Here is a 26433-nt window from a genome sequence, read left to right on the forward strand (position 1 = left end):
TGAATTGACCCTAATACCCATAGACTGAAAAAAATAACTTACAGCTCCACATCCATCTACCACAGTCTAGAGGGCATTCTTGTCATTTCCTTGCCGTACCCCTTCCCTCAAATCCCCCACCCCTCCCGCAGCCACCCCCAAATCCCTAGCTCAGCCGCCACCTCCGGCCCAGCGTCGGCGCCGAGACCGGCGCAGACGACGAGCACCGGCAGTGACAAGCCACTGCGCCTCATCGCCGACTCCACCTCACCGCAGCCGCCGCCTCATCACCGCGCCACCTCACCGACGTTGCTCGCCGAACCTGCTTCCCCTCCGACGCCACCTCATCGACACCACCTGCTTCTCCCCTTCAATGCCACCTCAACGACGTTGCTCGCCGAACCTGCTACCCCTCCGACGCAACCTCATCGACGCCACCTGCTTCTCCCCTCCGACGCCACCTCGCCGACGTTGCTCGCCGGATCTCCGTCCACTTCCACATCGCTCGCTGGATCTGCACTGCCGCTATGGTTACCACACGCAGCGGTGTAGCTCGAGGTACGCCGAGGTCTGTTGAGACGCCTTCCCACGGTAAGCCTTTCTTCTCAGTCCCACCGTGTTCCCCTTTTCAGTCTAATATATCGGCTACTAGTTTGGGTTACTTAAGCTAGTACTGCTCCAAGTCTTAATCCGGGTACTGCATGAAATTTTAATTCATCCTAGGTTTAGGTTTAGTTTCATTCAGTTGGTAGTTTGGTTTAGGTCTCAGATTTCATTTCAATTGTCGCCTAGTATTCTGATAATCACCATTTATTTATTTCCTGTAAGAAGAAGAAGAAGAAGAAGAAGAAGAAGAAGAAGAAGAAGAAGAAGAAGAAGAAGAAGAAGAAGAACAACAACAACAACAACAACAACAACAATTTGTGGATTATGAACGGTTACGAAATAAGAGAGTGGCCGACAATATACGAAGGTTGCAAGAATTGGGGATACATGATACTGTTAAGAACATGCGTAGTTTGTGTGATCATTCTGCATCAACCAAACGTTCAAAATCAGGCAAGAAGAATACTTCTTCTGAAGATTCTGAATCAGATTACCTCCTTGAAGAAGAGAATCAAGGAGAACATGATGATGATGATGAATCTTTAGAAGAGGAGCAGCCACGACCCCTCAGTATTGAGGTGCTTCTTCTTTCTTGGTGTAGGGGGCTAAGATTTTTTCCCTGCTATGTTGCAAGACAGTAAATTAATTTATGCTCCATCTTACTTTTGTTGCCTTACAAGTTATTTTTCCCTTCCATAGTATTGTAGATCAGGTAAACATAAGGCACTCGCTACAAAGCAAAAGAAACAAAAGAGCAACATGCCTCCGGGAGTAAGGCAATCCAAGAGGGTGAAGGCAGCTGCACCAGCAGCGGAGATACCACATGGAGTCTCCACTAGGTCAGGGAAACAGCAGCAAACTACACAACAACAAGCTGCAAATGAACAACAGCCTGGTGAAGGAGATCAAACTCCCCAAAGCCCTTTGGTGGACTGGTCTACTAGGGATGGAGAGCATGAAGGAGGAGGTGCTCATGACGATGAGATGGCCCCGGGCATAGATGGAGGCAAGTTACTATGTTAGCAACCAGATCTGTACACTGAACTACATCTATTTCCATAATTGTTTACTAACCACCTGGCAACTTTGGTCTATAGCATCTACATCGACACGCCCGAGGAGGCCGAGGAAACCAACCAGGGGAATACTTTTGGATAAGATGACAAGATCTATGGGAAGACGAATGCCTGTGTCTGTTGCAGAAGGGAACAGAAGCCCCAATGACCCTGTTCAAGCTGCCAAGCTTGCATCTGAAGCTGGTGTGATCATTAACGATAGAATTCCTATTCTCACTCATTGGAAAGAGTACAAGAAATATGAAAACTATTATAACAACTTCGTGGGAAAATTAGCTGTAAGTGCATACTTACACTCAACGCTGCTTACACTCTATTGTGCTACACTATGAACCTGCTACATGGCCTCATCTAACTATGCCTGTGTGAACTCACCTCACTAGGGTCGATTGGCTATTAATGTCAATGACGATCCAACAAGGGCAGCTTGCACTGATGTAATGAAGTCTGTGGTACGACAGAGGTGTTATAGGCTCAAGAAGAAATACTTCAATGGCGTCCCAGCAAATGAGATAAGAACAACTTCTCCTGTGGCTAACATGACTGATGAACAGTGGAGAGAACTAGTTGCAAAGTGGAATGATCCAAAGAATATGGTATATTGTTTGGTCTCATGTATTAGTTTTCAATTGTACTTTTAATGTGCAGTAACAAGTGTATGTGTTTGTAGCAAATCTCTGAGACGTACAAAGTAAACAGGCGTAACGTGAAGTACCATCAGACTACTGGTTCTAGAAACTATGTTGCCCACTTGCATGTATATGTAAGTCAATTACCTTCTATAGTCAAAAACCACTTATTTCCTGTAATGAACTAAGCGAATATGTTCTCTACATGTTCCATATGTACCAGCGGCAGAAGAGAAAGGAGGTTGAACCAACCCTAGAAGATGATGATGAACTTGATGCGGTGGATGCCTTCAGGACATGTCATACAAGCTCCAAAACGGGTCTGACTGAACAGGCACAACAAGCTGTTGTAAGTCCCTCCATATGTTGCTTTCAATTTTTGGAATTTGATTTCTGTTACTGAATTGCTTTCAATATTTAAAATGTTGTAATTTGATTTCTAGAACTGGAATGCCTAAAAACCCAAACGAAAAAGATAATTGAATTATATTCTTTCAATGGAATTAGAATCCATTTCCTGATCATGAGATTGTGTAAATATTGGAATCTCATGCTTAGAGATCCCTGAGACTAGGATCCTGTGATAGTTGAGCTTATGCTTCCATTTCTTTAGATTAAAAATCCATCTCACTACCCACAAATTTTATTCTGGTGGTTTGCATTTATGCTATGTACAGACATGCACAATATTTATTCATGTATTCCTTTACTAATGTCTACCAACCTAATATTCGATCCTTTGATTTTTCCCAGTCTCAAATGGAGACTTTGAAGGCAGCACCTGTACCTGATGGTGAAGAGCCAATCTCTAGTGCACAAATTGTTGCCAAAGTGCTCACCGAGGATAGCTCCATGTCAAACACATTCCTGAAGAATGCTGGTTTACAGTCTAGGTGCTCCTCAAGATCAGTGTCTTCGACTAAAAGGGAACTTCGGGAACAACTTGAAGCTGAACGACAAGCCAAAGCTGCACTCCAGGAACAAGTTGATGCCTTGAAGAAGAAATCTGAAATTGCAGATGAAAATCTCGCTAAGATCCAAAAGCAGCTCGATGAAACCACAAAGACAGTAGAAGAGAACAATATGCTCCTCCGACGTCTCTTGACCTTGAATGGTAACTTACCCTAGACTTGTGAACCAGTCCCTTGTCCCAAACTCATGTTGGTCCGAAAATTATGTCAAGTATTATGTGGTGGTCTGTGTTGGCTCCTAAGAACTTGTCCGTTCTATTGCTCTGTGTTGAACTTATGTCAGTTGTGTTGCTCTATGTACTTCGGATCAATGATGATGTGTTGAACTTATGTCAGTTCTATTGCTCTATGTGCCATGGTCTCTGTACTTTTGTGATGAAAGATGAGAAAACAGTGACGTTTTTCTGTGAACATATTGTGATAAAAATTGCCATGTTCTGTGACGAAAATTAATATACCGTAAGGCTGCCACATGGCGCAAAACTGTGCCGACACGTGGCGCGAATTTGTGACGACACGTGGCATGACAGCAATGATCCACGAGGTAGGCACAATGAACACGTGGCGCCACCGTGGAAGCTGACATGGCATTGGCCACGTGGATCCGGCCACGTCACCTGCCAGCGTGTCACCCAAAGCCAGGTCAGCCGTCGGCGTGGTCCACGCCACGTGGCATAGCCTTTAATGACGATACTGGTCATTTACTATGACGTAAATATTTTGACGTTGAAGACTAGTTGTTCGATGACGGAAAGTGTTTCATCATTGAAAAGTTTGCTTCTATGACAAATTATTCGATTTCGTCACTGTTGCATAAATATGACGGCAGTGGTATGACAAACACGTTTTCGTCACCAATTCGTTACAAAAAATATTCTATGACGATTTTCTTACATACTATGATAAATATGTTTCATCATCTATGTGACTTTCTCTACTAGTGCACGAATCCAGCAGCGACAGTCAACGGCCGCGGAAGCCACATTTTGTGGATACAACAGGTAAGACAGGCTACTACATTTGATCATCTTAATTTCGTTGAACTGATGCCTCCTAGATGCAAGCCACATACATGAGTCTGCCAAATAAAGGATTAGGAATCACAAATACACAACGAACCCAATTCCTTGGCAGTGGCACTTGTTAGTATTTTTTACGCCAGCCACTCATACTTTTTTACTTCAACATCATATGTGCTTCAACCTCACTTATTAGTATTTTTTACGACAGCCACTCATACCTTTTTATGGTAGCCACCCAACCTCACTTGTTAGTATTTTGTATTTAGAGTAGTATTTTTATTCATATCCAGGCAGTAATTTCACAATTTAGAGTAGTATGAGCTTCTATTAGATAAACCCCAAGCTTCAAGGATTCGGGGGCAGTTGCATGCATGGGTGATTACTTCTTTGAATATTAGGCCTCTTAATTTTAAAGAATTTTATGTAGTATTTTTTGTATTTAGAGTAGTATTTTTATTTATATTCAGGCATTAATTTCACAATTTAGAGTAGTATGTGTTTCTATTAGATAAGCCCCAAGCTAGAAAGATTCAGGGGAAGATGCATGCACGGGATGATTAATTCTTAGAATATTACTCATCCTAATATGGTAATTACTTCTTTAATATTAATTACTCCTCTCAGTTTTAAACAATTTATGTAGTATCTTTTCATAATTCAAAGTAGTATTTTTGTTCGTATTCAAGCAGTAATTTCACAATTTAGAGTAGTATTTGCTTCATGAGTTAGAGTAGTATTTTTACAATTTTCATATTCAACAATTTAGACACTACAATAAATATTTCTTGGTAATGTAGGTGGTGAGGAGAGGCATAGGGCTGTCACAGAGACACTCTTGGGAGCAATGCTACATCGGAATTTGTCGAACAATGAGCTTGTGGGATAGCATGACCACATGGTGGCGACTGGCGAATGTTGTGGCATTGCTTCTATGACTTTTGTGTGATACGTGATCAGCTCATGTAACATGGTATTTAAATATTTTGAAACATGAACATGTCACTTTTTTAAATATACCACAAGTCTGATTCTTGATTTTTTAATCTATTTGCTGCGGTTGTATTTATGCAAGAGTCGTAGGTTCGATCCTCTTAGAGCTACAGCATTAACTGGCAAAATCATGCCTGTATCATTGCTGTAAAAATTTTACTTCCCAACCAAATCAAACAATGTTGCTCACTATTTTTACTTCCCAAATGTTCAGCATTTTACACCTCTAAACCGAACTCATTGCTTCATCCATAATTAATAAAAACTTCAACCTAACTCATGCTTGGAGGTAAAAAAAATGACTCGTGTACAGATGTACATTAGATGCGCGTAGTAGTAAATCTTTTACTCCCCATTCAAACGAAACAAGGCTGCCAGGAAGCTGCCACGGAAGGCTTTTTACTCCCACCCACACCAAAAACTGTAATATTTAGAACGCCGGAGGCACCACAACTGCGCTGCAGCGCACAACGACTGGCCAACCGGCCAACTGAAATCACGCCAAAATCACCACGGGGTTGCAGGCTATATACAGCAAGCATTAACTCAGTAGACACGGACAACTGTTTGGTCAAAGGAGCATTAATTTAAAATGGACAGACAGTAAAGTACTCACAGCTTTTACTACTCAGAGCTGTCTGAGCTCTGGCGTTCAACACCCGAGATGCTAAATAGACCGGTCCTATAGGATACGTAAAGACTAGAATCTGTGGGGCGCCTATCTTGTAGATTTTCGAGATTGTTTTAAGGCTCACCTATCTTTCGGCTCAGTAAAGAATTTAGAGGTTTTTTTAATGGATATCTCTTCTCTATTACTGCTTGCCTCCAATGAGTTCCTCACAAAAGCAGGAAGCGAGCGTTTTCTTTTAAAATTGGCATATATAATCAGAATCTCATCTTGAAATAGGAGTATTTTCCAATCCAAGCCATAGACAAAAGAAAAACCGAACATGTTAACTGTTAAACGAGGACCTATACTATGCATCACAGATTCATAGAAAATGAAAAGCTTTTTTGTGATGACGACCCTCAGCAATGGATCGCTTGGGCACCCAGGAGGCATCGGATTTAGCTTAATTGCCAAAAGGGTAAGATATCACCTATATACACATATCACCTAGAATAATCACTACATTGAGTTTAGCTAATCCTTCTTGGCTTAATTCCTTTGCATCAATATTGCTGGAGGCAGCTTCAGAACGACCACATGAAAAAGGTATGCTTCAATCAGAACCAAAATTGTACTGCATAGTTACGACAGGTCCGCTGCGGCTACCCTCGCCAGTGTAGTTCAACAGAATAAGTTCAATTCATTCATCATATAATTATTGAGGCTAACACAAAAATTCGGCTGCCAAACTCATGAATCTTGAGGTGTCTTCTCAATGGCTGCATATATTCCGTTTGCTTCAATCAGGCAACAGTGTTTTTCTCCCACACCAAACCAGCACCAGCCACCAGCTACTAGTCAGCCAGCAGTGCTTTTCTCTCACAACAAATCAGCATCAGCCACCAGCCACAGCAAGCCAAACATAGTGATAGTTACCTAGGCTAACACAAACATTTCTCCTAGAAGCATCTAATGTCACTGCCAAAATACTCTACATATGTTTAATGCTCAGAGAAAGCACAGAGAAATAAATACATTTGTGTAATGCATTGAAAACGGGCCTTCCACCACAACAACAGAAATACCCTGCAACACATGGATCATGGAAAATTAGTATGGCATTAACTGAGTTGATTTCATGAGGAAACTGTCGCTGAGTAACTGAGTAATAAAACTGTGGCAAAATGAACATGCACACCTCTGTAGTATGACGTTTCTATAGTTTCAACCATTCACATATTAAATTTCCATCATATGTATCCTTGCACTGAAAATTGAAGGCAAGGCATAAACATAGATTACTTAGCCCCCCATACATAAGTTGGAGGAAAGCTTGAACTATTATTACTTCAACTTGAAATAAGCACACTACTAAAAAATATTGTACCACTTAAACAAAGAGCACAATTAATCACAACAAAACGAACCTAATAAGGATACGAGACCAGAACTATCTTCTCTAATAGATGCACAGATTGATAGACCATAACATTCTAAAATGAAGACGCCACAAGTCAGCAATCATAAAATGCAAATGACAGCCTTCAAAGCAACAAAGCATTCCTTTTTTTTTGAAAGAACAAAGCATACCTAGTCTGACACCAATTTTTATTTACAAAATCTCAGGAAAATTTTATCCATAAAACCACAACAATTTTTTCAGATTCAACTAAAGTGAAACACGTCAAAGTTTATACTGCAATAAATAAATCTGCTACCAGAAATTGCAAACAAAAGCATCTTATAACACCACTCTCAACACTCAGCAAAATGATCATGTAAAAGGAATAAAACATTATGCTCTCAATAAACCAAACTGCAATCATGACCTAAATCAAGTCTACTGCTTATTTGAACACCATCCGCTTAATGAATGACCTTGTGCATTGTATTCACATTAGAATTTAGAATCACCCCCAATCTAAACACTAAATGGTAGAGAAAAGCAGTCACAATACAAGAAAATTTCATCAAAACAATAAAAAATAAGAAATTTGATAGTGAATAATAATAATGATAATAAATTTATCAGCCAAGTTGCAATGTTGACACAAGAATGTGCACAACCAAACAATGCTATAGACCAGACTTCCAAGGAAAAAGCCAACATGAAGTAGCTAGTTATCCTTTAGTATTTAAACTTAATTCAACTGCAGAAACAAACAACAAGAGAGTACCAAATGCATTTCATTACAACGTAACAAATGAGCTTATAATATATATAGCCTACAACAAAGGAAACACCCAATCTACTAATGCATTTCAGTGAAGTCACAGTTAATAACACAAGGAAACACATAACTTTACCCAAGGAAGAGCAAAATATTACTCAAAATTTTTGGATTATACTATTTATTTTTTAAATTCCAGTGCAGAAGGAATAAAACTATATGGTAATTAAATTGCACACAAATGAACTAAATAGAATTCCTATGGTAGTTGAACTTATATCTTAAATTGACATAATTAAAAAGTTTGAGAACTAAATGAAATGATTATTAATCTTGATTCTCCTTCAAGACTATTGCAGAAATGCAGCAAATAAGATCAGAACACAAGATCAGTAGATTCCATTCACTACTCTTAGATATTGCCCACTAAAAGTATTTAGTGCAACACATTGCACAACCACATATGTAGACTATATACCACACACGAATAATAATGAAATATAATCATATGTAAATAGACCTACATTCAAGCCATTGCATTCCAGCACGGATTTAATGTCTTCCAGAGTAGCATTACTGATCACTTCAGATACATTGTAGTATGACTGTGAAGGTATGCCAACTCCTTTGAATGCACACCCAGGTACCTGCAAGTATCGTCAGTGTTAGCATTCAAATACATAATCGAGAAAGTGCTAGCAAATATTGTGGAAGATATCATACCTCGTCTTCATCATCATCAGAGATACTATTTAGAAACTCTTGCAACATGTTACTAGGTTCTGCTTCATCTTCCGGATCAACATATTCACATGGCTTGTCACAATATCTATAACCATATGTCAGACACTAGTTTTATCATCTGGAGCAAATTTGGCAGCTTGCTTGAAGGTTTGAGCTATTGCAAACTCCAATTCTTTTGACTGGATTCTACCTCCATTACTCTAATTCTTCTGACCGGATTCTACCTCCATTTTTTTTGATGCAACAGGAGGAGTTCAAGACTCCTACTGAATTCATTTTCTTTCTCATCTTTGCTTACCTTACCTTCTCTTCGAAATAAAATTTTAGGTGGCATCAAGAGAAGAGAACAAAGGGAAGATGATTGTCACTGTGTTCCCAAGTGGTGGCGAAAGATACATGAACTCTGACCTCTTTGCAGCTGTAAGAGAGGAATGCATCGCCATGGCCTTTTGATCTCGACACTTTTGCAGATCTGGAGTCGTGTTCTGCTCTGGCATGGAAGCATGTGTAGTCCATTTGCGGGAAGCAATTTATAAAGAAAAAAGTCTACATAACCCCCTCACCTTTGGAGGGTTGTCTACTTCACCCCCTCACCTTCAAAACCGGTTATTTAACCCCCTCAACTTTGCAAAACCGGACAAATAACCCCCCAAGTGGTTTTGGACGGTGGTTTGCTACAGTAACGCGGTTTTATCTTTTTCTTTTATTATTTATTTTCACTGAATCTTTGAAAAAACATAGTAAATCGTAGAAAAATCAAAAAATGGAAAATCCAATTTTGTTGGACTCCACATGATTAGATCTACATAATGAACATATAATATGGTATTCTTTAGTATAAAATTTTTATCATAGATTTAGATCTATGCTTTTTTATAATTAAATGAAATAATTCATATCTGCAGCTTCTATGGTCCAATTGTAGTGAAATTTTTACGGTTGGCAAATTATTGTATGCTTGAACTACAGTAAAAATTTCATACTCATTGGATCATGTATAACTTAGTTATAGATAAAGCATAGATTTAACAAGCATAAACTGAAATAAATCTATACAAAAATTTTTGTAAATAGACTTCATTTAGTACTTTAAATTAGGAAGATTCCTTTTCACTCTAATGCGTTTACGGTTTTTTTACGTTTACACGTAAAGAACTGAACAGGCCTTATGAATGTGTAAACAAGATGAAAAATCGTCAACAAAACTTTCGCGTAGCTTGGTTGCAGACTTGCGACCAACCAAGTGCAGAATTATTGCGACCTGTACAGAATCCCACATGACAGGCAGGCACCACCCTTCGACGCCCCGTCGCCGACCCCGCCCCAGCCGCGGGCTCGCAGCCGGGCGCCATTAAACACCCCCCCCCCCCCCCCCCCCCCCCCCCCCCCCCCCTCTCTCTCTCCGCGCGCGCGCAGAGCTGGGGCGCACCACCGCCGAAATGCCTTTCCTGAGTCCCCTGGGCGGCGACGGCGCCGACGACTTCTACTTCGGGTACGACGCCGGGTACCACCGCAGCAGCGGCGGTGCGGGCAAGAGCGCCAAGAAGGAGAAGGAGAAGGGCTTCCTCTCCTGCCTCCCCTGCTTCATCCCCTGCTGTAATTGACCCCTCTCTCTGGGCTTCAATCTCTGCGTTCTTGGCCCTCTTGAGTCTTGATTTCCCGTGGATATTCTTGGCCCAGATCAATCCCCGTCTTCTTGCTGTTCTTTTTCCTCTCTACTAGAGTAGAATCTTTGATTCATCGTCTTTCTCTCTTATGTTCTTCAGCGCCCGGCGCCGTGGACCCGACGGCGCACCGCCGCCTGCTGTCTTCCGACTCCAGCGACAGTGACAACGCGGCCGCCATGGACGTCACCGCCGACCTCGCCCGCCTCCGCGCGCGCTACTCCCGCCTGGCCGCCGGCCCACCCGTCCGCCCCCGCGACGTCCCCGCCCTGGTGGCGCGCCCCGACGACCCGGCGCTGGCCGTGTCCGCGCTCTCCTGGCTCGGCGGGGACCTCCGCCCGTCCTGCATGCTCCTGGCCCTGCTGCCCGCGCTGTTCCCGTCCCTCCCGGCCCACGCCCGCCATGCGCTCGCCGCCGCGGCCCGCCGCCTCAGCGCCCGCGAGGCGGCGCTCGATGGCGAGGTCGCCGAGTACCAGTCCACCTACGCCATGAAGCTGGCGTGCGAGAAGACCAAGGACGGCGTCGCCGAGACGGCCGCCGAGGAGATGTGCAAGATGGCGCGCGCCGCCCGGCGGGCGGACAAGCTGCGGTGGCGCGCCGTGGAGGCCGCCGTCAAGGAGGTCCTCGCGCCGGCGCAGGCCAGGGAATTCCTCAAGGCCGTCGAGGACGTGACGGGCAAGGTGGCGCGGCACGGCACCCGGTGGCACGCGCGCGCCGGGACGCTCACGGTGCCTGTCGAGGCGTTCGAACGCGTGCGCGCCAACGCCAGGGCGGCTACGGACGATGCCTGGTGAGGTGTCCTCTGATTGTGATGTTTTGCTTCAGGCAGCCATCTTCTTCTGATCATGGATTCGTTCGTCAATGAGGACTAGAATGTTTCCAGCTTACGATGATTGGCATGGTCCATGTTCTTGTTGAAGGTTAACTCCTCTCACGGGAAAGGTGAAATGCTTTAGTTGCTTCAGACATGTTCTGTCATTTGTTTCTGTACTTTCGAGGATGCGGTCTGAGTTTGCACCGTTAGCTATCGCAAATTCATTGATGAGTAGTGCTAGTTGCTGAACCTCTTTTGGAGGAGCGTGTCAAGGTTCTGACCAGGTCTTTCTTGCAATCAAACTTTCCTGCAGAATGATTTTGAATCCCTTCTCTGTATTTGTTGTTGGAACCAGTTACTCGTTCTTGGCACCTTAAATGCCTGGTATTTTTGTTGCTCAGTCCATGGAGTGGTTCCTGTTGTTTTGACAAAATTGTTTTTGCCTTTGAGATGTTAACAAAATTTGTTTTAGCACTATCTGAAATGTTTTTCAAGTTTCGACTGAGCACTAATAATACTTTGCTGGCTTTGGTTATTTTTAGCCATTTATTTCTGCATTTCTAGTATAATTCCATCTGAGTTGGCACGCGAAGTGGTGATTTCTCCATCCCCTCCGCCGCCAATGTGGAGACCGGTGAATTTATATGTTCCTCTCACTTACGCAATAAGTGATTCATTGGTCTTGGCTGAATAGCAGTTTGACTAGAGACTTTATAGTTGCAGGGGATCAAAATCATCGAGCTCTTTCCTACACTTCCTTGTCGGTTTTGTACTGCTTTCGCCATCTCTGCATACAGAATTGTGATGACCATCTCTTCTGTCCTGAACTCTAAAGTCCATTTGCAGAAAGCAATTTATAATGTTCTTGATCAGAAACCTTTATAGACTTTTGAGTTTGTTGTAGTTGGGCGTGCTTGTCTACTTTCTACTTTTCTAGATTGACATGGAACTTTCAGCATAAAAAATCAGCAAAGCTGTTACAAGAAATAGTAGAATTCACTTAAACATATTAATTTCACTCAAATGCCAAAACCCATTAACTTGCATTACAAGAAAAACTGTTGAGCAGGACCATCACTAGACATTTCGCCTCAGGCTCTGTTTAGTTCCCAAAAAAATTTCTACATTACACATCATATCGAATCTTTGGCCATATGCATAAAGCATTAAATGCAGTTGAAAAAATAATTAATTACATAGTCCAACTGATTACCACGAGACGAATCTTTTAAGTCTAATTAGTCTATAATTGAACATTAATAGCCAAATAACAATGAAAATGCTACAGTATCAAAATCCAAAAAAAATCGCGAACTAAACAAGGCCTCAGTTTGCTTCGATTGGTTGATTAACCTACTCTTCGCCTCAGTACGCTCGGCTTTCAGGGACAACTTGACAAAGTGGAACAGCTCAAGAAAGAAATACCCAATGTGCATATTCTTGATCAGTTTGCAAATGCAGCTAATCGTGAAGCCCACCTCACATGGACTGGTACCTATTCTTGAAATTAATAGTGGTTTACATTAATCTTTTGATCCAGATCATGGCCGGATTGGGAAGTTCGGCATGTTTAATTTGTCCCTCAATCATGGGTTAATATTCAAATATTGTATGGTTTTTAGTTGCAGTGGTGTGGTGTCGATAGTGTTTGTTAGATAATGACGAGTAATTCTGCAATGTGTTGTCATAGTAAGCTTTCGATTTTCATCGACCCTAACATATGGAACAGTGTCTTCATTGATGTTGCTTTTCAACGCTACTTTGAACTGACAAAATATAAGGAAGAGTGTTGCAGCTCCGGCATTTGTTTTTTCAGGGCGCTAAGATGAGATAGAACGAAGGAGGTGCAATACGCCTAGCTTTTTGGATTCTGACCATCCCGAGAAATGCCATTATGAAAGGTAATTCGCCAATTTGTCATTATGAAAGGTATACCACCTGCTAGAATACCGTCCGAGGGCTTTTGAAATTTTTTCTTCCCCCTCTACCCGTCGCCCTTTCTTTTTCCTTTGACAGCAGGATACATCTTTGAGAAAGTATCTCCTCCAAATCTTCTAATAAAATTCTTCATAAGGTGCCTAAAGCATTCTCTCCGTTCAGTTTGAGGGAACACTTCTTTGACAATATTTTCTAGGAATAAGTTCATTTTACCCCCTGAACTTGTCAAGGAGTCTGGATTACCCCCCCCTAAACTACAATACTGGAAATTCATGGTCCCTCAACTAATGAAACTGGGCAAATTACGCCCCTGGCTGGTTTTCAGGGTGGTTTCGCTGACATGGCGCTGATGTAGCAGTGGGCCTCACGTGTCTCCTCTCTTCTCTCCTACTCTGGTTGCCACTGCCCCCTCTCCGCCGCCGTCGCATCTCCCTTCGCCGCCACCGCACCTCCCTCCCTCTCTCCGACATTCTCTCTCCCCCGCTCGACACCATCTGCTCCTGCTCCCCAGATAGGCGCCGCCCTCTGCTCCTCCTCCCATCTCCACCCGCGTGCGCTGGCCGCTGCCCTCTGCCCCCCAGGAGCTCGGGCGGCCTGCGCCCCAGTGGCATCGCAACAGTTGCCTCAACCGCTCAAAGTAGCTAGCAAAGAAACATTTTACCCAGAGACACGGGTGATAGTCAGTCTATATATCGATAGTCATTAGCGTCTTGATTCAATATTTTTTATCATTATATTTCTAAGTTGTGTGCATCCTCGTAATGCAGAGGCTGGAAATATTTTTTTATCAATTCGATGTAAAGCTTTGAATTATCTAAAGTTTCCCTCGTCGAAAATTGATAGAATAGCCATTGCCGTATTGCATTGCAGGCCTGCGCCGCTGCACTTGCGCGTGCATGCACGTGGTCCACGTCCTGCTAGCTGCTGGCGTCCAGGTAATCTGTGTTTGTCTTGACTGCCTATCAGCATGTGCATGGTAGCCGGTAGCCCACAAATCCGCCGCTAGAGTATCCATAGTCACTCTTTTACAGGTCCCTTTACGCTCTCTATTTTTCTTCATATTTCTTGGAAATCAAAAAGATAATATTCTATATTGTACTAATCTATTAGTATATGCTAAGTGAAATGTCATCTGAAGCTGTCCTCAGGTATGAAATAAACCAAAGCAAATGCCACATATGATTACTATTGTCAATGGATCGGTCAATTATTCCCGATTTGAACTATCGATTTCTAACCGTTATTGACAAATTCCCAATCGAATTATTTCGTTTCCTTCATTTCCTATATCCGATTCCTTTTCCCAATGACTATCATTGACGTTGCCGTTACCGCTTCCGAGTTAAAAAAAATATGGTAACAAAAAGTGGATAGAAGGTTTTTCCGACCGCTTTCCTCCCGAGCACCAGATGCGCGCCCTTCTGCTAGTAAAAGAATTGGTGGGTAATTGATTGAAAATTTTCACTTCTTTGTGGCTCCCAGCTTAGAAATATGCAAGACGCTAGATATTGGACCAATCTATGCTATATCGCTATGCGGTGAGCTGTCCTGGACATTTGGTTTGCACCTTGCTGAAAAGATAAACGTTGTGGTTGTGGCTGCCCTTTATATGCTGCTTCCGCCGCTGGAAACTATACGTGCTGCATGCTTGCCACTGTTACATGTATGGTGATTGTGAGCTGAAGGGTGTGGCCATTTCGCGCATTGCAAAATACAAATGCTGCTGATCCTGAAAAAAATGCACCTAGTTCCAATGAACAAACACTAGTACTTCAAATCACAGGATACTTTCACATATGCTTGGGCCTTGGGCTGTTTTGTACGCTAGCAAAAGCAAGAACCCAAGGAGACGACCAAAAAGTAACGAAACGTGCAATGCATGACTAAATAAATGGAACAAATCGATTGTCACCTTGCAGCCATGGAGAAAACGATGAAGCTGCAGGAATTTGTGGGGGATGGCATAACCTCCAACCAGTACTAATGTCTAGAGGAAATGCAGCCAAAGCTAGGTATAATAAGTTGAAGGGCTCTGCTAATCAGCGCGTGCCGAGGGTTAGCAGCGCTCGACCATGCGATTTTTCTTTTGGAGAAAGTTTGTATCTCCAAGATTTTCTACTTTTAGAAAGTTACTTATAACGTATGTATGTGTAGCTTCTTCAAGACAACTATCAGATGGTATTTTTCAGCATATATAACTATTAGATGATAATTTTTCAACTCATCTTTTACAATACTTGTAACTTTTACGTATAATTTTTTCCAACCAACATTTTATAGGACAAATTTTTAACACATCACGTGAAAGTTTTACGCGCAACTTTTTTCATTCTCCATACTAAATGATAATTTTGAACATAACTTTCATGAAAACTTCTCGCACAACTTTGATGCATAAGTTCGTAATACAGCTTACAATTTATCTTTTTTTTAAGAGGAAACTTTATTGATTTCAAGATGATACATCAAGTACATCAACTTGAAATGTCCCCGGCCTCTGCTGCAACGGCACACAGCCTAGAAAGAGTTTTAACATAACCAGATACACTAGTGACCGTTAATAAGAACATCTCGTAAACAGAATAATGAAGGTAAAAAAATTATTGAATAAAGAAAAGAAAGAGAATACTAGGTAATTCGAATACATAGGAGTATGTGGTTGAGGCCTCTCCCTCTCATATATATGCAACACAGGCATAGGCATACAGTCTCCAATTAGACAACTAGGCTCTTATATCTCTGATCCTATATACATGCACGAGAAGCATACCAGGCTCTTATACACATATGCACGACAAGCATACGTACACATACACACCTTCCGTCGTTGTCGCGTCGCACGCCGCGAATAACACAAGCCCGTTAATGTGCAAGGATGGAATTGGATGAAAAATAAAAACTAGGGGTGCAAGTGGATACTACATTTTAGTTCAAAATATTATACTAGTTTTCCAAAATGATACTATATTTTAAAAAGTTAGTACCAACCTCTGTTTCAAAATACTTGTCACTCCTTGTTTACCGTGTCAATTTTGACCAATCATTTTTTTCTGTAGATTGTTTATCAATATTTAATGTTTATATATCACTAGATTTGTTATGAAATAGACTTTATTATTATTATATATTTTTAAGTATTTACAAAACTTTTTTTAAAAATGTTTAGCCAAAATTGGCACGATAAACGAGGAGTGACAAATATTTTGAAACAGAAGTTAATATAATATTTTTTACTAAAGAGAATTGGAGGTGTCCTAAGGGCCATCCTTTGGGGCTGGGGTTTCTTTGTCTCCTTTGCATGTCTCCATTGGTGTCTCTATGCACGTGGAGGCCATCCGTTGGCTGGCATTCTAGCCTCTTTAATTTTTCGTCCAGGCCGGGGGGAACGGAGCTAGAAAACGGAACCGTGAATTGCATGGTTGGCCCCACTAACACAATTACGGAAGTTAGGTGAAATTAATGGAGGGAAAAGCTGTCTGGTTCTGAAAAAAATGGCGCCAATTACAACCGCATCGGGAGGATAATTATCAGATTTACATCTTCCTCCTCAACACACCTCTTCAACACACCGGTAAAGGCATCTCGGCCAGATCATCACACGTCGACCAATGAAGCCAACTACATGGATTTGGCACCGCAATTACTGCCACAAGGGACGAGCCTCATCGTACCGCCGACCTCTCCTGCCACATCCTCGCCAAATTTCTCTGGGATCAAAATTCCTTCAGTTCACACAGAAAGAATGGAGTCAGGAACTGTAAGTCATACCACACCTGTGTAAATACGTTTTAATGTACCTTGTCATGCAAGTTTTGCTTGATCTCTAACTTAGTACTGACTGCACATGGAATCCTTTACAAACCCAACCAGGAATCTAGTAAAACTGAATCCGCTAGCCAAGTAGAAAATTCTCTAGAAGACAGGATACCAAAGATTGGTATGAAATTCTGTACAGAGCAAGAGGCGTATGACTTTTACAATGCTTATGCCCGAGACAAGGGTTTCAGCATTCGAAGGAGTAGTTCACACAATGTCAAAAATACGACAACAATAAAGAACAGAACATTTTGTTGTTCTCATGCAGGTACTAAATTATATTTCTGTTACATTTTCTACATGGTTGGGGATACAATGTCATTATGATCAATTATTTTGTTTATCAATAGGTATTCGAGGTCCTGATAAAAGAGAAGAAAATTTAAACTATAGTAGACCTGAGACACGATGTATGTGTCAAGCACTTATGAAGATAAGCCTCAAAGATGGGTTGTACTACATCTATGAATTTGAGCCTGAGCATAACCATATTCTTGCTACTGCCAGCCAAGCTCATCTTTTGAGATCTCAAAGAAGCATAACCACAGCACAACTTGCAAGTGTCGAAGCTGCTAAAGTGGTCAGCATATCAAATAAAGCCACTTTTGATCTCATGGCAAAAGAAGTTGGTGGAAATGAGAATCTTGGATTTACACATGAAGATATGAAAAATAAATTATATTCAAAGAGGTCATTAAAGATAAAGCAAGGAGACACTGGAGGACTGATGGAATATTTGGAGAAAAAAACATCAGAAGATGGGAAGTTTTTCTATTCCATTCAGGTTGATGAGGATGAGTACCAAATCCTATGTATGCAGCAATTTATCTTAGCAAGGACTAGATTCTCTATTTTTTAAAAAAAATTGTTCAGGAAGTTGAATTTCAACCACACTGGAATCTTCCATTAAAGGTCTCTATTTTTTTCTAATGCGGTGCAAATTATACAGATATGAAAAATCCAATTTTGTATCTTCTTACAAACTAACCAATCAATTGGAAGTGCATATTTCTGGGGGAAAAAAAGAAAAGCACAAGGCAACCAACCAGTCTAAATTTGTCATGGAACTAAAATCTCATGCTATTAGAGAAGCACCTTGAATGATACACTGTCGCCTTCATGTTGTCACCAAAGCTCATGCATCAGCAACTCGAACCCAAGGACCCACGCATCCCAGCTCGATGTTCCATCATGGGACCTTGACTTGAGGTAGCCAATGAGGAGCATCAAAAATTGAACTCCTCACTGCCCAAATCGAGATCCTGCATCATGAATCGAGATTGTGACCACCCCCAATCCAAATCTCGCAGCCGAAATCGAGGTTTTTTCCACCCAAATCGAAATCCACTGGAATTGAGATTCCGCCCACAAAATTCAGCTACTCACCATCGAGATTTACCTTGCTGCCGCCCAAATCAATCCTATTGCTGCCGAGTGTGAAGTTCCGCAGAGGATAAGCTATCCACACTTAAATCGAGCTCTTTGATTTGTGCGGCAGTGAGCTGACGAGCGCTTTTTTATTCATGGGGGCTAGCGTTTAGCAGGAATAGCAGGAAGGGGAAACGATAGAATCGAGCTGACGGACGGACTAACGGCTCTGTTTCCGTGGTTGCGTGAGCTGTGGATGGGAAATTGGTGGGCCTAGCTTTCTAGATGGGAGATGAAGGGATGGTCTCCACGTGTACAGGGACACCGACAGAGACAGGCAAAGGAGACAGGGAAGCCCAACCATCCATCGGCACCCCTAATAAAAACTGTTAGCATGCAGTTGAGATTTGAGAATCACCCACCGACCCACGTGAAGCCGAGTTGGGCGGTCGAGAATCACCCACCGACACGCTCGCTAAGGCCATCCGCAGTGAGGCAAAAGAAATAGGTAGCGAGTTGGATGGAGAGAATGCGGACAAAATAGTTTATTCTTTTTTTACCTTTCGATCCCACCTGGTCTCCACACAGGTACTCGATGCACGTGAAATCTCCTGGCGATTTGCTCGTCGCTGGCTGCTTGGCTCCCTCCTCTCTCCGTTTTCCACATGGAGCTGAGCCGGCGACGTCGCCTGCCGTTGCTGACGCCCTAACACACGCGTACGTGTGGGCTTTTAAAAAAACACATGCATGTGGAATTGGATCCTAGTAATAAGTTGAAGAGCAACACACACACTGTCTGCTCCAGCGAGCGTTAGGGCAAGAAGAAAGCATGGAAGAAGAGGAGGGGAGGAGGGGGATTCCTTCTCTACTGAGATTTCCATCACCGACGACACCGCCTGAAACAACCGAGCCTGCTTCTGTGCAGCAGGAACACATCGCCTCTGATTACCCAGGTGTGGCCATTCTACCCTGGTACCTGTTTTGATACTCCCGTGTCCAGTTTGTTTGAACTATACTACCATATTTATAGACCTCTCTGGTTCTAAGAGCCATGATGAGCAACGATCTTTTTTCGGTAACGAGTACTTTGCGCGCGCCCTTGGCGCGCTACCGTTTTGTAGTTATTTTTTGTGAGATATGTGAGATAATAAGTTTATTAACGATAAGTATGATTACAAGTTGATATGATTTGTGCAGAACATTCTGTATGCTGCATAGACAATGGTATTATGACCTGGCAATATAAACTAATAATATGAACAATATTTTCATTGACTGGTGATCGAGTACAGATGTAGATATCTAATTATATACAGGTTCATAGTTTTACAAACATACATAAGTAGAGACACAGAAATAGGAAATGGATTGGGGTCTTGGGAATGACATTGTATTTCCCACTTGCTTCACTTGGGAAGGTCTTGATGCCTTGTCGTGCTATTGGAGGGGCTGCGAATTAAGTAGGCAGTTTTAGTTTTCTTTTTAAAAAAAGAAAAAGAAAAAGAAAAAGGAGACTATAAGATTGTACAATGAATACGCACCTGGTATGTTAGGTTACCAATTTTTTGGCTCATTTTCTCGCATGAGCCCCTTGTCATCCCATTGTCATGACCATATGATGAAGCTTCAGGTATTACAAATAAACAAAAGGGACCAAGCTGTATCCACACCAGAAATTTCAGTTAGACATTCTAGATGTTATTAGTACAAAATTTGTCGCCTTAAACTGAGGTTTGGTATGTCATATAAATTAATCTGTTGAAGCAACTAAATCTTGCAAATTCACATGATACTATAACGTTTATAGGATACTACAATCGATGAAGTGGGAATCTTTATGAAGATTCATAATCTAAACCAACATTAACGTGTTCTTTAACTGGTATTAAGTTCATTCTTGTTACACTATTACTATAGAGCTTTGTTGAAGTAGCGCAGCTAGAGGGTGAGATGCTATAGACATCAATTTGAAAGAGAATTACCTTCTTGGCTGTTTGTTGAAGATCCACTCATCTTGTAGTATAGTGTCATTCAAAGAGCATTGTTGAAACGTGCTTCACAAACTGCACCTATGGAAATACATTATCCCCACAGTTGCAAGTTGCATAGTTCTGCAAATGGATATATAAAAAAGCGAATGACTCAAACTGTGATCATAAATGGTCCAAAAAATTATGATCATAAGTCAGTTAATATTTGCTAACCTCTATAATTGGCACGTAGAAAAGGTATATTATATTCGGCAATGGAACAAAAATGCAACTGGTAGCATTTTCAATGGACATGATTATCCGGCCTTTTAGGAAGGATAACACTATATTCTGTCACGAAGCAGTTGATAAAGTCCAGTATACTAATGACAGAAAAAGGTCGCAATATGATGTTGACATGATCAGCAGAAACTATCGCAAACTACAATTCATTTATGCGTAAAAATATAATGTATAAGATAAGCTTCCTTGTAAGAACTAACATGTTTGGCCACAAGCAAAACATGTTTCTTTCATTCTCTGAAATATAATTTGAATTATGGACTTGACTACGTCACGGTACACCTGTTCATTCCATAAGGTGTGGACAATAAAAGTTAAATGATTATTGTTGAGAATATGTATGCACAGTATTGGGAAACATCAACTGTCAATAAGAAAATTGGTACTATGGACTTAAACCCTACTTGGACTTAATTAGGGACAACAGCTTGGACTGAGAAGAGAAAGAGCAATACCTTATCATTCGAAACATGTTCATCTAGAACATTGTCGATACATCATTAAAAAAATGAGGAAGTATGAGGTTATAATTATAAGTATCAATGTCATGGTATACTTTAGCCTACGGGTGTGATATAGCCTGAAAAATGAAAGCAACTCGTGTTACTCATGTTTAGTGCAACTGAATTATTTCTTTTGGTTTATTAGTTGATGTGGCGTGATTTGGATGCCTTTATGTGCACCAGCACATATAGAAGAGAAGGCATGTAAGGATTGTGTCGATCAGCAATGTACCATGTGTTTGTAGTTTAGTGGATTAAGTTCTTCAAGATGAGCCACACAGCCTGCAGAAACCAAATCCATCAATCAAGGTTTAAGATATTTCATGAAGGATCTGGACACAACTCTTCCTAAGTAAAGAGATCCATATTAGGTTGTGCAATGTTAAAGAGATAATATAGATCCCTACAAATACTATGGAGCGGCATCCCTCGTGAGTACAATGAGGAAGTATGAAAATCATTGATCTTTGTGAGTATGTCTTCCACTGAGATTATCTGAAAGAGTTAGCATCTAGTAACTCTGATAGGACTCGAAATTTAAGATTTGCAGACTCTGCATTGAATAATCTCGAAGCATTTGTGAAAAGAAACAGATCTATTGTATAATATAATATGTTGCGATAATTTAAACAGGTAGGTTTGAAGTTATTTACCTTTTGGACCTCCAGGTAATGACTTGTGTCTGCAAGCCAAACATCCAAATGCATGAATTCAGATAGTCTAGAATATTCAGAGCATGAACCTGATCAAATAACTGTTTGGATTGAACACCTTACCAAATAATATTGGTAAGGTGTTCAATCCAAATAGCGACTATACTTTTAATATTATCTAAAGATATTTGTTGGACTTGATGTTATCCAAATCAGGATATTTATTACAGTTACTATAGCTAGAACTATTATCCTAAAACAATAACTCCATCAGTCTTTCAAAAAAGAAAATGAATAGATCCGTACATATCTTCATAATGCTATATTTAGTAATGTACCAAAGCTCAATCATGTTGCTTCTTTTTCATTACAAAATTCAGAGAGATCACGACTCCAGATGCTTTAAGATCCAATTGAGTTCAGGTGTGCACACCCATTATACATCCAAACTCTCTATGTACTTTTTGCGAGGATCCATCCAATTCCTGTTTGAATGCATCACTAAAAAATGGTTTGTTCACTATTTAGTCTGAACTTGACTATTTGTGTCACTAAAATGTAATTAACAATTGCCTCATTGCATGTGTCAAGCCTATGCCAAACATGTGCTAATATGTGTTTGTCATTGTATTCTATTGGGAAATAAAAATTGGACCTAGTCCAAGAGAAGAAACACCCTGATCTTTGCTGGAAATATCCACTGTTATCTCATATTTCTATGATAATGAAATTAAAAAAATTCTTATATAAAAAGGTCCTCCTCGCTTAAGGTGCAATGCTGCAAAACAACACCAGAAAAGTAGCTTCATAACTGTCAATTTGCAATTTGCTATGTTTTCTTTGGTGCACTATACACATCCGGAAAAAAAACTACTTGTATCATACTCCCTAGGGAGGTATATGGATCATGTTTGGTGAAGTAAATAAATGGAGCGGTGGGAAAAAAAGAAGAAAAGACATGAGCAGGAACTAAATACATAAGACCTTTTAGCCATCAGCACAGTGGTGTCTCATTACACAGAAAGCACAACAGCTCGGTTGGAAGCAGTCACCACAAAAGTTAATAGTACAACATCACTGCAAAAGGATCTTGGGCAGAGCTTTATCTCAAAGAACATTGTAATCAATTGGAAAGTAAATCAATAATATCTACGCAAAATCAACAAATCAAATACAACAGCTGATTTTTTTTGTTGTTACGTAAATTTTCTTGCAATACAAAAGGGAAAATACCAAGTATTCACCTGCAGTTAAATAATAGCTTTTAGTAGAGGTAAGTGTCAAATGGTTAAGTATTCTTATGCAGATATACAAGAGCATATAGCAGAAGGTGCAAGAATCATAATGATTGTCTTATTTATTTCTACAACTACTGGTATTGATCCTCGCCAGAAAATCCGTAATTATATGTCAAGAAGTATGGTTACATCAGATCATACCGTGTCGCAAACACATACAGTACGTGAGCTTAATCACAATGGCTAATGGATAAAGAACTATTTTCCTTTTGTCAATGCAAATATGTGGTTTGCTCTGAAGTTGACATAAGAAAAGCATATGAGCATATCCAAGGTACTTTTAGCTTGTTAAATTTATGGCTTGAAAAATAAGATTCATTTCCGATCTAGAATCATTACCTAAGGCAATGCAAGTAGACTGAATGTGCCTTCTTGTTTTCATCAAATAGGACTCCTTGCCAACTACATGTGTAGTCACTTTTTATTCAAACTTTTGCAGAAATTAGGGCATGGTTAATAAAGGTTAAAGGATAAAGAATCATTGTCTATTTCCAAATGCAAATATGCAATATGCTGAACTTGATATAAGATTACCACAGGAGCATGCCCAAGGAACTTATAGATTATTACAAATTTATTGTTACAAAAATATGATTCATTTTCGAGAGCTAGAAACTAGAATTATGACCTTAGACAAGGCAAGTAAACTGAATGTGTCAGCACATTTCTATTCACTTTTATTGTTATCTGTGCAGAAATCTAGGCATGGTTGATTGTTCACCGACTCACCATTGCCAAGGCAAACTATCAAACATATGGTGTGCACCTCCATGAACAGATCATTGGTTTGGTTTGCGCTGGCAAATCATCAAACACATAGTGTGCATCCTCCATTGATGAGACACATATGGACAGCAGGAGGTGGAATTGGAGCGGATGGAGCTACAGACCTGAGACCTTGCTGAGTGCTACAAATCAGCCGTTGGTGCTGGCAGGGGCCGCCTTGCGCGCCTGTGCTGCGTGCTGGAGACACTGCCATATCACAGCATGACCCTCATAAGCGAGTTGTGCCTCCGTTGACAGCGCAATGCGATACGGCCCTCATCAGTGCAGCCCTCGCCGGTGAGCCGCGCTGCTGTAGCGCAGGAGAGAGAGCAAATGCCAGAAGCGTGATGGGACTCGGGAGCGAGGCAACGGCAAGGGTGCAGTCACAACGGGAACGATGGGAAAGAACAGAGTGGGGAGATGGATTCGAGGCCCAAGAAGAAGTAGATAGAAGTGATGAACTAGAGAGCTTAATTTGAGGGCAACAAGCGCAATTTGGGTTGGGGCGATTTGGATCCAGTGAATAGAAATCCGTTTTGATTTTGGAAGCAAGAGCACTGGATGTTAGGATGCTTACGGGAGGAAAAACTCACCTGCGGAACGCCTGATGTGCATCCGCCGGCCGCCATTCATGCTTGCACGGGGCACATGCCTGCACCTACTATCCGCCCCTCATGCCTTCCTCGCCCGCTCGGTGCAGCGCTCGCCTGCGCCATCCTGGTCGGAGAGCCAACGCCATGGAGGAGAGTAGGGGACGCCAGCAGGAAGACTCAGGTGGACTGGTGGAGTGAAGGAGAAGATGGGAGGGGTCTGATATTTTCCGTGTCTGCTGACATGAGGAACCGAGAACCTTCCGGCCAATAGCATCGCAGCAAGCAATCAAAGCAAGCAGGAGCCGAGACGCCAGATTCAGTACGCACCGCATGATACGGATCGAACGTTACATATTTTTGCTATCGTGGATAGCCTAGCTGACCATCGATCGGTTGTAACACCCTAATTCAAATTTCAGCTTTAATAATAAATTTAATTGGCTTTATTTAATTTTCTAGAAATTTATTTGCTTAGTCTTGCATTTAATCTAAAATTTTGTTCCTCAAGTAATTAAAATTTTATCATAGGTTTAATTTTGTTGTTGCATCATGCTGGAGCATTGTTTTATTTGTTTGAGTGTTAGAGTTGAATTCAAATTCAATTTTGAATTCAAATAGATTTGGTTGAGTTAGTTTGAATAGGAAAAGAAATAGAAGAAGTAATAGAAAACAGACCCAGCCAAACCCAAAACAAGAGACCCAAACCCAACCCAAAACCCCTTCCCGGCGGGCCCCTCCCTTCCCTTTCCCCAACCCTGCGGCCCAGCAACTCCCACTTCGGCCCAGCCCGCTCCCTTCTCTTCCCGCGCCAAGCCCAGGAGGCCGACTCCTGCACGCCCGCTCGTGCCGCCCGCCCGCGCAGCCCGCCAGCCTCACCTGCCTCGCCCGCGCAACGCGCGCCCCCGGACCCACCTGCAAGCCAGCTTCGCGCCCGCAGCCCGCGTCGCCCGCACGCGCTCCCCGCCTCGCCACTGACCGCCTGGGCCGCACGTCAGCGCACCCGCGACCTCGCCTCCCCTCACTGCCCGGCCGGACCCACACGTCGGGGTCATCCCCTTCCCCGCACCGCGCGCACAACAGAAACTCCACGATCCCCGCCAGGGATCTCACCGCGCCTTTCACGGGGCACGCCCGCCCAGAAATCCGGCGCCCCCTTTAAACGCCCCAGGCCGCACCCTCCTGGAACCCTAAACCCCATCCCGCAGCCGCCACCACAGCCCCAATTCCACGCCGCATCTTGCCGCCGGAGCAGGACCTCTGCGCCGTCGTGGAGCCGCCGCTCCACAGCGCCCTAGCCCCTGCAAACCCTCGCGTGAGCTCCGCCTTGGACCCAGGATCAACCCCGAGGCAGCCATCGTCGAGCTCTGCCACTATCGCGCCGGGATTTCACCCAAGGCCCGTCATCGGTAAGTTGCGCCGCCGCCGCAATTACTCGCCGCAGTGGAACCCCTATCCCTTCTTGACCCTGTTCCACCTTCACAGCACCCCGGCGCACCGATTGGAGAGGATCCAAGGCTCAGAGAAGCATCCCGCACCCTGGACCGCGAACTCCGTCCAGCGGCTCCGCCCGAACTCGTCGCCGGCGATCCTGTATCACGCCATCGTCCAATCCTGAGCTCGGTGAGCTACACCCCGGCCCCCTCTTCCTTTTGCATGAGTTGTCATAGCCTATGACCCGCACCAGTGCCCAGGCACCGCACGCCGATGCCTCGCCGTCGTAGCTCCGCCGTGGCGGGTGCCCTGCAGCGCCGCCTAGCCCTCACCGTGCCTTGCCCTGGCCTGCACTGGTTCTGCGCACGCACGCAGAACCCACAGACCCGGATCCCAGCCCTAGAGTCGCCCAGCGCGAGTGCGCCGGCGATGCACCGCCACGCAGGGCCGCCGCCGACGCAGCGCGCCCCACAACCAGCCTCCCCGAGGCCCGCAAAAGCCCCAGGTGGACTACGCGTG

General features: G+C 42.6%; 4 protein-coding genes and 2 long non-coding RNA genes across 19 annotated transcripts; 3 read left to right on the top strand and 3 right to left on the bottom strand.

The window, feature by feature from the left end:
* The first annotated feature begins 899 nt into the window (after positions 1–899).
* On the top strand, positions 900–3635 carry LOC120705002. Its single transcript, XM_039989551.1, has 4 exons — positions 900–2257; positions 2332–2424; positions 2514–2639; positions 3044–3635. Exons 1-4 carry the CDS (start codon positions 2102–2104, stop codon positions 3416–3418), a joined length of 750 nt encoding a protein of 249 aa, XP_039845485.1. The 5' UTR covers positions 900–2101; the 3' UTR covers positions 3419–3635.
* Positions 3636–6330: 2695 nt separating this feature from the next.
* LOC120702624 lies at positions 6331–9329 on the bottom strand. 2 transcript variants are annotated; one of them, XM_039986488.1, is made up of 5 exons: positions 9207–9329; positions 8778–8883; positions 8579–8701; positions 7082–7150; positions 6331–6969 (listed from the first exon to the last, which is right to left on the bottom strand). In XM_039986488.1, the coding sequence occupies exons 1-4, from the start codon at positions 9293–9295 to the stop codon at positions 7100–7102; spliced, it is 369 nt and encodes a 122-aa protein (XP_039842422.1). In that variant the 5' UTR covers positions 9296–9329; the 3' UTR covers positions 6331–6969; positions 7082–7099. The 2 variants fall into 2 exon arrangements, with proteins under 2 accessions (XP_039842422.1, XP_039842421.1); XM_039986487.1 differs by lacking the exon at positions 7082–7150.
* An 865-nt stretch (positions 9330–10194) lies between these two features.
* LOC120702625 lies at positions 10195–14303 on the top strand. The gene is made up of 3 exons (XM_039986489.1): positions 10195–10394; positions 10565–13177; positions 14085–14303. The coding sequence occupies exons 1-2, from the start codon at positions 10238–10240 to the stop codon at positions 11254–11256; spliced, it is 849 nt and encodes a 282-aa protein (XP_039842423.1). The 5' UTR covers positions 10195–10237; the 3' UTR covers positions 11257–13177; positions 14085–14303.
* A 2348-nt stretch (positions 14304–16651) lies between these two features.
* Positions 16652–18661, bottom strand: LOC120702627. The gene is made up of 3 exons (XR_005686471.1): positions 18417–18661; positions 18126–18292; positions 16652–16936 (listed from the first exon to the last, which is right to left on the bottom strand). It is a non-coding gene; the product is annotated as an uncharacterized LOC120702627 (long non-coding RNA).
* Positions 16810–18061, top strand: LOC120702626 (protein FAR-RED IMPAIRED RESPONSE 1-like). Its single transcript, XM_039986491.1, has 3 exons — positions 16810–16971; positions 17085–17298; positions 17381–18061. The coding sequence occupies exons 1-3, from the start codon at positions 16837–16839 to the stop codon at positions 17887–17889; spliced, it is 858 nt and encodes a 285-aa protein (XP_039842425.1). The 5' UTR covers positions 16810–16836; the 3' UTR covers positions 17890–18061.
* Positions 18662–19641: 980 nt separating the features above from the next.
* On the bottom strand, positions 19642–24718 carry LOC120702628. 13 transcript variants are annotated; one of them, XR_005686483.1, is made up of 6 exons: positions 24016–24717; positions 21828–21856; positions 20603–21669; positions 20381–20509; positions 19940–20056; positions 19642–19847 (listed from the first exon to the last, which is right to left on the bottom strand). It is a non-coding gene; the product is annotated as an uncharacterized LOC120702628 (long non-coding RNA). The 13 variants fall into 13 exon arrangements; XR_005686477.1 differs by having other exon boundaries at positions 20603–21456; positions 21582–21669; positions 21828–24717; XR_005686484.1 differs by having other exon boundaries at positions 20603–21251; positions 21407–21456; positions 21828–24716.
* Positions 24719–26433: the final 1715 nt, after the last annotated feature.

Source organism: Panicum virgatum, chromosome 4K, assembly GCF_016808335.1.
Source record: "Panicum virgatum strain AP13 chromosome 4K, P.virgatum_v5, whole genome shotgun sequence".
NCBI lineage: Eukaryota > Viridiplantae > Streptophyta > Magnoliopsida > Poales > Poaceae > Panicum > Panicum virgatum.